The sequence below is a fragment of the Doryrhamphus excisus genome, chromosome 18 (genome assembly GCF_030265055.1).
Source record: "Doryrhamphus excisus isolate RoL2022-K1 chromosome 18, RoL_Dexc_1.0, whole genome shotgun sequence".
NCBI classification, from domain to species: domain Eukaryota; kingdom Metazoa; phylum Chordata; class Actinopteri; order Syngnathiformes; family Syngnathidae; genus Doryrhamphus; species Doryrhamphus excisus.
The window spans coordinates 10,331,104-10,344,578 of NC_080483.1; the positions used below are offsets into that span (position 1 = coordinate 10,331,104).

Genomic DNA, 13,475 nt, shown 5'->3' on the forward strand with positions numbered 1-13,475 from the left:
TGAAACATATTTATTTCGCTTTTGATGATTTTTTTACTCACTTTTTGTCTCTCCCACATTGTCACTGTCTCCTACAGTGTCTAATACAATTTCATGCACATGCGTCATGGCTGATTATATGACATAACTAGAAAATTTGGGGAAAATTTCAATGGGCCTGCCATTGATGTCCTTTGATGTTTTTTTTTTTCTTTCTTTTTTCGTGAAATACTCCATGAAACGGATTTTTCCGACGATGTGCCATATGCAGGGCTTCGGTGTGCAGTTCAGCTTGAATTCTTCTGGGTGGGAATACGATAAATAATAAAGACTAAATGGGCTTCTGCGCTTTTGCTGGCACGCCCATAATAAGACGACAATGCACCACCACAAATAGATATCAGTCCTGTGGGAAGCACCATGTCCAGTTTGGGTATTCATGCTTGCGCTCGTGTATGTCCAATCATGTCGTGCCCAGGCCTACCTCTGCATAGCTGTGGGACTGCCCAAATGTCTGTTTATCATGCTAGTTATTTTCTGCTAACTGTTTTACATATTTTATAATAAGCCTTGTTTCACCCATTCATGATTAATTTTCACTGTGGGGTGAGTAGGTGGGATTGTGACATCATGGAATACAAGTGAGAAAACTCGTAATTTGTCCATTAACACAACACAAACAATTCATGTGACCAGTTTGGTTTGCGTCCTGTGCTGTTTGTTTCTTTCTCAAACGTCGACACGTCTCTGCCGACCAGTTAACTAGCAGAGTACCACTTTAACTGGCACCCCAACAAAGTGAAAATTGTGGGATGAATTTATGTGGAAACATCATAAAATGTGCACAGCTTAGTAGAAACAAGGCCGAAGAGGCTATAAACCTGCACATTACCATCAATGGTGCGTGGCTTCACCCTATTCAGCAGAAGTCCAATTAGTGCGACTAAACCAAAAGGTTTCACAGTCCGATGAACCAACAAAGTGGTACGAAAACCCGGGACAGATATTTTGGGATGCTTTGCAATGTCTACTGAAGTGACCCCAAAACATCTACACACATGCTCATAACATGTAAAGATAAACATTCCTGTATCAATTCCACTCTCTCCGCAGTGACCAACGGGAACCATCATTCCCCACCCACCCTCAACGCAGTGCCGTCACCACCGCAGCGCTACAGCAACGGGCCCTCGTCTTCGTCGTCATCATCACTGGCCAACCAGCAGCTGCCGGCCACCTGCGGCGCGCGTCAGCTGAGCAAGCTCAAGCGTTTCCTGACCACACTGCAGCAGTTCGGCAACGACATCTCCCCGGAGATCGGAGACAGCGTCAGGAGCTTAGTGCTGGCTCTTGTGGTACGCCTTTTATTGCGCTCATAAAGATGAACTCCTCTGCCGCCTCCAGAAGAAATTACATATCTCTTTTTCTGTCTCTAGAATTCAACAGTGACCATCGAGGAGTTTCACTCACGGCTTCAGGAGGCAACCAACTTCCCCTTAAGGCCGTTTGTTATTCCCTTTCTTAAGGTAAACATTCCGTTCATCTGTCTCACGCACAAGTCGCCTTCCTTCTTATTTTTTGCAGCTCTATTTTTACTTCCTTGCCATTTTGGGGCATTCTAAAACACAAGTGCGGGCCACCAGGGTCATCTGGACCTTCTCTGTGCTTGGTAGTCCAACATTATGTATGAATTAGACCTAAAGAACAAATAGTAATTTAATAAGTAACAGTAACTTAAAACTGCTTCTAATATTTTGGGTCCCTAAACCAGGTACCCATTATGTCATTGTATGTTCATATCACCTCGTACTTCAGTATGTGACAAAAAAACAAAAAAAAATTAAATTAAAAAATTGTGAAAAAATAAACAAGTAAATAAATAAATATTTAAAATTAAATTAAATTAAAAAAAATTAAATTATATTAGGAAAGCAGGAAGTGAACAAATGTAACAGTTACTGATTGTAAAAGTACCAGATGGAGGGGTAAGATTTAATAAGCTTTGCTTCTTCCTACTCCCTTTGGACATGTGGAACTGTGAACTGTGTGATGCATTCACGTGTAATTTGATGCATGTTCAAATGAAATAAAACCATTACCATTACTTTTGGTGCTATTAAGCTATGGAGGTGCTACTGTACTTGCATGCATATAGTCAAGCAGAAGTCAAAGGATCTGTTGGCTTAAAAATGCTTCATGAAAAAATGAAAAAATTGGGTTATAATTGGGTTATTGACTGAAGAAGAGCTCCAGAGAGAGGAAGTGGTCTAATGGTCATTTTAAAACACAAGTGCGGGCCACCAGGGTCATCTGGACCTTCTCTGTGCTTGGTAGTCCAACATTATGTATGAATTAGACCTAAAGAATAAATAGTAATTTAATAAGTAACAGTAACTTACAGCTGCTTCTAATATTTTGGGTCCCTAAACCAGCAACCTCCACTTCATCCATCATACTGTAGATCTCAGGTGTACCTAATGAAGTGTCCGCTGTCATTAGTGACAGCACTTTAGCCAAATTTCAACAGCAGCGAAGCAAATGTAGTGGATCCCATGACGGGTTTAATTGAGCAAATGGTTTAACCATCAGCGTTTTGCCTGATGTGCAACAGATGAGGGTGCGTGTTTAACGGCCCCCTCGAGCATCCTTTGTAACCAGGAGAAGACTGCCGAGTGTATACTTTTCTTTTTAGGAGCTCCTCTTAGTAAAAAAAACAAAAAGGAAAGAAAGTAGCCCCGTAAATCTTCCAGTCCACTCTCTTTTTCTCTCCGCATTTACCTCTCACTCACCTCCATCTGTCTGTCTTGAGACAAGAAACCTCTGTTTTTTTCTAATTTATTTCAAAGTATGTGTGCGGCGCTCACAAGAGAGAGAGTAAAGGGAGGCTGGTCGGCAGATGGGGCAGGAGTGGAGTGGGGAGGGGGGCTGGAAAGTCGGAAGTGTGAAACATGCCTATAAAGTGTTGCCTTCCCCCTTTTTTTACGGGCGCCAGTGCTCCCATGTGGAGCCGCCATCACATGAAGAACTTGATAGTATCTATCTCTTCTCCAAACTTGTTTCCCAGGGCACACATCTTCCTATTTGCTTACTTTAGCCATAGCATTTCAGTATGTGGAATCAAACTGTGGAATGGATTGAGTAAGACCCTCAAACAATGCACAACGATGAGCCAATTCAAAAAACAATACAAGCAGTTGATGTTTGCTAAATACAAGGATGAAGAGTCTTGAACCAGTCATGATGTGCTATACATATCACTATATTGACACTTACTATGGTACCCATTATGTCATTGTATGGCCATATCACCTCGTACTTCGGTACATGACAAAAAAAAACAAAAAAAATAAAATTAAAAAAATTGTTTAAAAATAAACAAATAAATAAATAAATATTTAAAATTAAATTACATTAAAAAACTTATATAAATATTAAAAAATTAAATTAAATTAAAAAATAAATACAAAAAAACTTTAATTATATTAGGAAAGCAGGAAGTGAACAAATGTAACAGTTACTGATTGTAAAAGTACCAGACGGAGGGGTAAGATTTAATAAGCTTTGCTTCTTCCTACTCCTTTTGGACATGTGGAACTGTGAACTGATTATGTGATGCATTCAATTGTAATCTGATGCATGTTCAAATGAAATAAAACTATTACCATTACTTTTGGTGCTATTAAGCTATGGAGGTGCTACTGTACTTGCATGCACATAGTCAAGCAGAAGTCAAAGGATTGGTTGGCTTAAAAATGCTTCACGAAAAAATGAAAAAAAAAAAAAAAAGATTGGGTTATTGACTGAAGAAGAGCTCCAGAGAGAGGAAGTGGTCTAATTGGAAGCACACATCGGGTCTGCTCCTAATTAAGGACACACAGGGAAGGAAAAAAAAGAGAAATGTGAGGACAGGATGGAGACAGAGAAAAAGAAAAAAAATGGTAGAGGGAAAAGAGTTTGTTGTAAAATGTTTCCAAGATTGTGTGTCAACGTGCGTGTCTTTTCTGTGACTCAGCGCTTAAAACGGTATGTGTGCAAGGACTTAACCAATAATGGAAGAAACTTGTCTTGCCACAGTGCTGCTTGGTCTTTGGGTATGAAATGACGGTGATGGTTTTTCCACTGTTGTTTTAAAAGTGGGCCCTTTGTTGCTAGGCGAACCTCCCCCTGCTGCAGAGAGAGCTGCTCCACTGTGCACGTGCAGCCAAGCAGACCCCCGCCCAGTACCTGTCCCAGCATGAGCACCTCCTGCTCAGCACCACCATGGCCTCGTCGCCCGACTCCTCTGAACTGCTGATGGAACCCACCGAAGCCGTGACCAAGAGGCCCAGCCCGAGCAGGTGAGCTCACGTGATGATGATGATGTCTACTAGCCACCTGAAGAAACATGAATCTCACTGGAAGAACCGTCCTCAGGGTCAAAGAGAACGGCTTCCACGAGCGCCCGCCTGTGGCTTTGGAGCCCGCCGCCAAGCGCATTTGCACCATCAGCCCCGCTCCCCGCCACAGCCCCGCCCACCCGTTGCCACTCAACGCACAGCTGCACCCGACCCCGCCACCTCTGCAACACTACGCCCTGGATGACATCGCGGCGCCGCATATCCTACACCGCGAGCATAGCCAACGGATGCTGGAAATCAGAGAACTCAAAGACAGACCGCGGCTGCCTGGTAATTGACATTATCCTTAATTGTCACATGACATGATGTATACAATGACAGGAAGTCAAAAGACACGATTGAGTAGTGTTTCCTTACAAAATGGCATTGCTAAGATTAGAATAAATAAATTGGAGGCCATCTAGTGAGTTTGCTAACATGCTATGCTTAGAAGTAGTTGTTTCTTGTGTCCCGGTTATCCCATAGCCTATGCATTAGCAATGTGGCGTAAACAAAAAGTAATAGTAGAAATGTCCGATAATATCAGCCAATGATAATATCAGCCTAAAAATGGTTGATAACAGTATCCGGATCTTCCCTTCATGATAACCAATGTACAGCACAAATTCAGAGCTCATAATGACCTCACCAATTTAATTGAAATCGCAGGCGGGTTAACATTCCGATAATATCGGCCAATGATAATAATCGGCCCGATATCAGCCTAACATGCTATGCTTAAAGACGTAGTTGTTTCTTGTATCCCTGTTATCCCATAGCCTACACGTTAGCAATGTGGCGTAAACAAAGAATAATAGTATAAATGTCCGATAATATCGGCCAATGATAATAATCGGCCCGATATCAGCCTAACATGCTATACTTAAAGACGTAGGTGTTTCTTGTATCCCTGTTATCCCATAGCCTACACGCTAACAATGTGGCGTAAACAAAGAATAATAGTATAAATGTCCGATAATATCGGCCAATGATAATAATCGGCTCGATATCAGCCTAGCATGCTATGCTTAAAGACGTAGTTGTTTCTTGTGTCCCTGTTATCCCATTGCCTACACATTAGCAATGTGGCATAAACAAAAAATAATAGTAGAAATGTCCGATAATATCAGCCAATGATAATAATCGGCCTAATATCAGCCTAAACAACGGTTGATAATAGTATCCGGATCTTCCCTTCATGATAACCGATGTACAACACAAATTCAGAGCTCATGATGACATCACCAATTTAATTGAAATCGCAGGCGGGTTAAGATTCCACCTACTATTCTTACTCATGGTGCCGTTCGGAGGTTCTTTGACGCCTGTAGCAATTAAAGCCAGTCTCTTGTGTTTGTGTAGCGGCTGCCTTATGAATTGCGACTGTGTGTGTGTGTATGTGTGTGTGTGTGTTTGTAAACAGAGCCGTGCTGTTGGATCTACTCTGGTGTATATCTATCTGTCTTCCATTTCAAGCTTGTCAACTCTCTCTATAACACACACATACACCTTGATATGTTCTTGTGGAGGTGCTGTGTTTATGAGCTCCTCGTCCCTTGTCTCGCTGCCTCCCGCCCGCCTGCCGCCACTTAACTGGACACACACACACACACACACACACACACACACACACACATGCATGGCTTTGAACTGATGAGAAGCAGAAGTCCTTCTTAAAAGTCCTTCAACAGCCTTAATGTGCATGCGGCTTCTTGTTGGCTGTTTGTTTCTCAATTTAAGAAGATTGTCTTTGTTGTGTGTGTAATGTGTGTGTGTGTGTGTGCGTTTTTATGATGGCAACAGTCCGCGGTGACTGCAGAGAGCGGCTGGTTGTGTTTAAAAATGGGAGCCACTGCATTCAGCCTGAGTGTCTCCCTACTGGAATGCTGGGAGCTGCAGAAGGGGAGGGTGCAAATAAAGGAGACATTTGGAGTGTATGTGTGTGTGTGTGTGTGTGTGTGGTTGACAGCTGACTTCCAGATGTGTTCAGGCTCCGGGTGCCTCAAGTCTGTTTTGCATCACGTTCTTCGCTTTTCCTCTTTTTTTTCACGCCACCCTTCATTCCCTCATGTTTTTCCTCTCTTCTTTTTTTTATACCTCCAATAAATGCTTGTGTGCAATAATAATTGTGCTACCAAATGATGCTTTTCACTCTTGTGGCTTGTTGGTGCTAATCATTGGTCTTATTTTCATGTGTTTTTAATCAGGCACTAACGGGGGCTACCGCGAAGAACCGGTGGACCATAGGCTGACAGATAGGGAGTGGGCTGATGAATGGAGGCATCTGGACCACGTAAGTCACCAAAGTCCTAGTTTCACCTTCTGGCAAGCCTTGATGGAGGCTGTTTACGTCTTCTCTGATTGGCTAGGAGAGGCCATCACAATCGAGGAGATAAGAAGCGCCGTTTTTCTTTCCAGTGTTATGTTTAAAACCGCGCACAGCTCATAATCGGTACAGTTTTTAATCATAATTTCTATCCTGTTATTGAAAACAGCCGAGTGGGTGTGGCTAAGGTACACCACGTGTTTTTCATTGACCTATGGGCAGTTTGGATTGAGCCTTGTGAATATACGTATATATATATATATATAAATATATATATTTTTAATGGGTAGTAGACTGTGGATGTATTTCCGCCATGCCCATTTCCTGCAAATCAAACAATCCAAAATCATAAAAACGTACATCATTGCTAAGGTCGGCATCTCTGTGTGCCCCTGCACCAGGTTTTGAACTCCATCGTGGACATGGTGGAAAAGACACGGAGGTCGGTGAGCGTCCTGCGGCGGTGCCAGGAGTCAGACCGCGAGGAGCTCAATTACTGGAGGAGGCGGTCCAGTGAGCAGGAGGACGCTCGCAAAGGAGGCTCTGCACCCTTCTCCAAAACTCACAGCCCCCACTCTGCAGAGTCAGGTGGGTACACAGTACACACGTGTCTCTTTTACTTCATATAATACTACTATTCATTTCAGTATATTAGTTTTGCAAGCACACTCTTAAAAAAAGGGTCAGAATCAGGCTGTTTAAGACTGACAGTACCCTCTAGTGGAAGCTAATAGAACTACATCTGATGTCCCCTGCTGGTCCGTCCTATTGTCACAGACAGGTGCCAGGACTGGCCTGGGCCATATCGGCCACAGAAGGGCTGTCCTGCAGGCTCAGAGAAGCAGAGCTAGCCAACATGCGCCATGAGTACCATCTGGGTCTCTCCCCACCTGCTGGGAAGCCCGCCTGTCCACGGCAGGGAAGAGATTGTTAGACTTATTTTAGAGACCTCTCTCATCATGAAAAATGAGCATTATTATTGTTATAAATTATTGTTTTCATCATTACACAACGCAGGTGTACCTAATATTGTGGCCTGTGAGTGTATATGACGGGAACGAGGCAGCGACCTGGTACAAATCACATTTAGGAGGCGGACAGAATGTTGACACAGCTTGAGGGCCCTCCTTCTCATCCAAGCCAAACACACATTCCTCTCACGGAGGCTGTCAGATCTCACATCAGACGGCGACAAACAACAATTCTGTTGCTTTCCTGGCCCAGATACGAGCGCCTGCACACGCAAACATTGTCACAAACCTGGGTTAGCGTGCTTTACATTACAGTTTCTACATAAAACATACTTAATAATGGAAATTCTTTGGGCAAATTTAGTACTTGCTACAAAATAACTTTGACTTTTGTCCCTTAAAGGCTCCCTTACTTCCTGGTTGAGAAGTCCCCAAAGGGCTAAAGCTGTTGCTACTTTGCATTCTTTTTTTTTCTTCTACATTGTACATTACAAATAACATAACAAGTGGTGGTTTCACATCTAAATTGGTTATGTTTTATTAAAAAATAAAAACACATGGACTGAAATGAGCTCTAACAGGCAACTGGGCTGCTAACAGAGGAGCAGAGATACTAGCTAGGGACCTGTAGTTGCATAGCATTGTGGGACTTGTGGTTTTAGCAGTGGCGCTAAGTAGTTTAAAAAAATAAACTTTTACAGTTAAAAAAATGACTTTTTAAAAATCAATTAATAAGGAAAAATAAAAAACAAATAATAAAAAAATTAAATAAAAATAAATAAATAACAATATAGTATTACCATTGTTATCCTAGGCAGTTTATACATTAATAATATTTTAAGAGTTAAATAATACCATAAGAAAAATACAAAATATGATAATTAATTCAGAAAAAATAAATTATATAATTTAAATTTTAACATTTATTATGAATTATATAATTTAAGTAATTTAAGTAATATTAGTAAATATTATTACAATAGTAATAACATTGTCACTCCTATAGTTGTAACAATGAGTCCTCACATGGCAACCATGTTTCCCTTTATAGAGTCCCAGCGTGACTTTGCCCCACGACCCGGCTCAGCGTATGTCACAGACGAGATCTGGAGAAAAGCCGGTAAGAAGTCACACGGCAAACGCACGTTTACCGTCCTGTATTTGCGTGTGTCCTAACCGAACGGCGTCCGTTTCCACATGCAGAGGAGGCAGTGAACGAGGTGAAGCGTCAAGCCATGGATGAGGTACAGAAGGCAGTGGCCGAAGCCGAGCAGAAGGCCTTCGAGATGATCGCCGTGGAGAGGGCCAAGATGGAGAAGACACTAGCCGAAGCCAAGAGGAAGGCTCAAGAAGATGCCATCATGGTCATCAATGAGCAAGAGGATTCCAGCGAGGTGAGCGTATGACTAAAATATAAATAATAAAAAAATAAATTTTCTGTATCTGCATCTCTCTGAATGTTCTAAGCTCCTGTTTCCATACTATTGATTAGAATTAAGGTGGCTGGAGAAGTTGTGCCATAATGTAGCTGTAGCTCAACTTGTCATACTTTCCATAAAAACTAGATGAGACTGACTCAACAGCGCCTCTGCTGGCCGCAGCCAAGTAGTACACATTATAAAATTTCCTCTTCTTCTTCTCCTCAGTGTTGTTGGAATTGTGGCCGCAAAGCCAGCGAAACATGCAGCGGCTGCAACGCGGCGCGCTACTGCGGCTCCTTCTGCCAGCACAAAGACTGGGAGAGGCACCACCTCATCTGCAGTCCGGGACTTCAGGCTCAACCCAAACCCGTTTCCGCCATCTCTGCCGCCAGGGTGGCCGCCGGGGTGTCCCCTGCGGGCTTGGCCGGCATCAAAGCCCCCGACAGCGTCCCCTCGGTGTCCAGTCCTGGCGGAGAAAAGGCGGCATCTCGCTCGTCCACCCCTTCCACCCCGGCCTCGGCACCTGAGACCAACGGACATTGAGGAGTTTGCCCTCTTGCAGAACTATTTGTGGGTCACGTCAGGACGGAACGGACCAACATCTGACGACCCATCTCAGATTATAGAGATTAAAAAGATGTACAAAGACGCCTTCCTATGAAGCAGCTTTTCTTTCCATTTCTGTTTGTGTATAAATGTAGATGAAAAGGAGGACGTCATGTTTTATTTTGTAGATTTAATTACAAAACACGTTTCGCCAAATTCCAGTCAGGTTGTGTGTGTGAAGATGTCAAACAACGTCTCCAAATGTTTTTTTCGCAAGGCAATATCAACACAAAGCATTCAGGTATTACGTCACCAAAGTACGAGTATTTCCACAAGATGTTTCCACCAAATGGTACGGTTCGGTTTGGAACGCTACACCCTCATCTGACTGTGATCTTTTCTTTTATTTATAAAGACCAACCAGTGCAGAAAGGCACCACTCTTTTTTGGTACTGTGCTCCGGCAGAAAGTGCCAAAAAGTGTACTACCACTCTTTTGGTACCCTTGTTGTAGAATGTACTACCAATCAGTTATAGTATACATTGGATCTATCGCAGTTGGGAAATAAACTAGTTTACTTTTTGTAATCTTTCATTTTATTTATGAAGACCAAACAGTGCAGAAAAGCACCACTCTTTTTGGTACTGTGCTCCGGCAGAAAGTGCCAAAAAAATATACTATAACTGTACTACCAATCAGTTATAGTATAAATTGGATCTATCGCAGTTGGGAAATAGACTAGTTTACTTTTTGTAATCTTTCATTTTATTTATGAAGACCAAACAGTGCAGAAAAGCACCACTCTTTTTGGTACTGTGCTCTGGCAGAAAGTGCCAAAAAGTAGAAATTGACTATTTTATGTCAGACCAAACAAACTAAAGCGTTGCCCTTTAGCTACCATGTACAATGCCTGGTGGGATACATTCAGGTGGTCTCAGTCCTCATTTTGCACCACGTTGAATCGAACTCTACCACTTTGGTGGAAACAGGGCTTATGAAAAATAATGGCAAATGGTTGTTTTTCTTTCATTTTTGGTTTATTTTAGCACTTGATCACCATGGTAGCAAATGGATGTCAAAAGGCGGCGAGGAACCTCAGGAGAGGTTTTTTTTTCTTTGCAGCTTGAGTGAGCTTTTACTATGAGCTACACACACACACACACACACACACTTGTTGTCTTCTGTTGTAAGAAAGTCTATTTACTTTTGCCCTGTTTGTCATTTCAACACATTTTTGGTACGAGTCACATGACAAGTTTTCATGACGTACAAAATAAAACTAATAGAGTTACTGGAAGCAATTTTTTTCTGTGTTTTTGTTTTTGATTCTACTTATTACCAAAACAGACAAATACACTTGCTAAATAGTGAATGTTGTTATATGGTGGAGTCATATAACAACGAAAAGTCTCGAAATTAGGATAGGATAAGGGATTAATCCAGGATATATTGGTTATCCTAGCTCAATTTATCCCTGATCCGGTTGCACAACAGTCGGACAGTAAAAAGTGGAATATATTTTGACATAAGTGATCATGGAGACTTATTCTGTGACGTTAGCCTGCTGAGGTCCAGGATCTGTCAGAGACAGAGAGACAATTCCTTTATTGTCATTGCACAAAAACACAGTAGTGAAATTGCCAACGAAATGTCGTTGCCTGGCTCCCATATAACAGACACAAAAGAAGATAAGTAATAATAAATAATAACAATAATAATAATGTGGAGAATAAATAGACACCAAATATGAACAACAGTCAGTCAGTCAGTAGTCACCATAAATGGGAACCAATAATTAACCCATGGCCCATAACACCTTGTTGTTACATTCAACTACACCCACTGTCATTATTTCACCATTTGTTAATATTCATGTCAATTATTGTACATAAAGTGCTTTAGATGATGTTGCAATCAGATCATTTATACATATTATATGTAAAGTACACATCCCATATAAATCTAAATACAAGATTAAAGAGTTATACAGTCTGATGGAGTTATATTTACAATTTTTGGTAATGGTAATGGTTTTATTTCATTTGAACATGCAATTGAATGCATCACATAATCAGTTCACAGTTCCACATGTCCAAAAGGAGTAGGAAGAAGCAAAGCTTATTAAATCCTACCCCTCCATCTGGTACTTTTACAATCAGTAACTGTTACATTTGTTCACTTCCTGCTTTCCTAATATAGTTGAAGTTTTTTTTGTATTTTTTTGTATTGTATTTTTTGTTTTTATTGTATTTTTGTATTGTTTTATTTGTATAATTTTTGTTTAATTAAATTAAAATTATATAAAAAAAAATTATATATAAAATTAAAATAAATAAATATTTATTTATTTATTTGTTTATTTTTTAAAATAATTTTTATATTTTTGTTTCTTATTCACGTACCAAAGTATGAGGTATGACCATACAATGACATAATGGTTACCATAGTAACTGTCAATATAGTGATATGTATAGCACATCATGACTGGTTCAAGACTCTTCATCCTTGTATTTAGCAAACATCAACTTCAATGTTTCACTCACATCTGCTGTCAGATTTCACCTCCAATTTGACTTCGTGTCATATCATATGACACTAGATGGTGCTCAAGTGTCCTGTGTAGGACACCATTCACGGAGCGTCACCACATCACATGCACTCCTACGTCTCAAAATAACTACACGCACAGTAACACAATAGACGGGTAAAGACAAAAGATACACACCAGCATATAATGCAGAATATTATATCTATATTATATATAATCTAACCAGGTGCTTCACAGACTTGGTAAACTTTTGATAAAAGTCTTTCACTTGACTTTTCCACCTGCAAGGCGCTTCAGTATGTTGCCCAAGTACTACACACTTTGACATGATCACGGCAGGACGGAGGTTCAAACTCCAAACATGCAGATTCGGAGACGACCACTCTACCAGCCAAGCACTTGCTTTTTACATAAACTCTGGGGGAAAAAACGACGCCACATTATAAATAAATGTCTATGTTAAGACGAAAATACACTACACTTCTTTTGCTAGTTTGCCTCTAGGAGGATTTCCGCTTCCGTTGGGGGGAAAGTCGATACTGGCGGGGTCTATTTAAGGAAGGAAGCGCGCTGATTCGGAATTGGTTTCACCTGGTTTGATTAATCAGCGTCTACTCATCCTGGCTTGGGTTTTGTGCAACTAATTAAGCCGAGATGTTCTTAATTTGGGTTGGTTGGTTCAGCCCATTTTAGTCATTTCTCCAAAATGCCCGAGGTGAGGTGTAGTTCGAATAATAACCACAGGGTGGCAGTATAGCAACACAGCTTCATGCTGCCATAACAGCAAGAAAGCAGAAAAACAAGCAGGAAGTCACCAAAAATGAAAAACTTATAACTGAAAAAAAACTTTAGTGACAAAATGTAATAAGAGAGTCCTATCAAAAATATTACACTATATTGTATAACAATACAATGTAATTTGTTTTTATTTTAAAGCATAAATGAAGTGTCTAATGAGGATACGAACACAAAAATAAGATTAAATGGTGAATTGCAACAGTCTATTTACAGGAATACCTAGCTTATTTTATAACATAACTTAACAAATATGGACTCATGCATCCTCAAGATGAAATATTTGGATAAAATATAAATATGACTTTACTTCTGAAGGTATTGTATGAGTGTACTTTGGATGGCTGTAAAAATACAATGAATAATTTAAATGAAATAGATTAAACTTAATTTATGATTTTTAGTATTATGATACAGTGCAAATATTTAAATATAGGTCACAATATATGGTATATAAATATATATATATAAACGCATTTATATGTTGTAGATTCTAATGAGTTGAGAACAATT

The 13,475-nt window shown here is 40.5% G+C and overlaps 1 protein-coding gene across 4 annotated transcripts in view; it reads left to right on the forward strand.

Moving 5' to 3' along the window:
- Window positions 1-10,920, forward strand: part of cbfa2t2 (CBFA2/RUNX1 partner transcriptional co-repressor 2) — a 39,201-nt gene extending 28,281 nt beyond the window's left edge. For all 4 annotated transcript variants that reach the window (XM_058055115.1, XM_058055112.1, XM_058055114.1 and 1 more), the window contains exons 3-11: window positions 1,093-1,334; window positions 1,416-1,505; window positions 4,132-4,316; window positions 4,393-4,646; window positions 6,563-6,648; window positions 7,083-7,269; window positions 8,704-8,772; window positions 8,856-9,046; window positions 9,299-10,920. In XM_058055115.1, the coding sequence (XP_057911098.1) occupies window positions 1,093-1,334; window positions 1,416-1,505; window positions 4,132-4,316; window positions 4,393-4,646; window positions 6,563-6,648; window positions 7,083-7,269; window positions 8,704-8,772; window positions 8,856-9,046; window positions 9,299-9,616 (1,622 nt within the window). In that variant the 3' untranslated portion in view covers window positions 9,617-10,920. The remainder of the gene's footprint in view (window positions 1-1,092; window positions 1,335-1,415; window positions 1,506-4,131; window positions 4,317-4,392; window positions 4,647-6,562; window positions 6,649-7,082; window positions 7,270-8,703; window positions 8,773-8,855; window positions 9,047-9,298) is intronic.
- The last annotated feature ends 2,555 nt before the right edge of the window (window positions 10,921-13,475 follow it).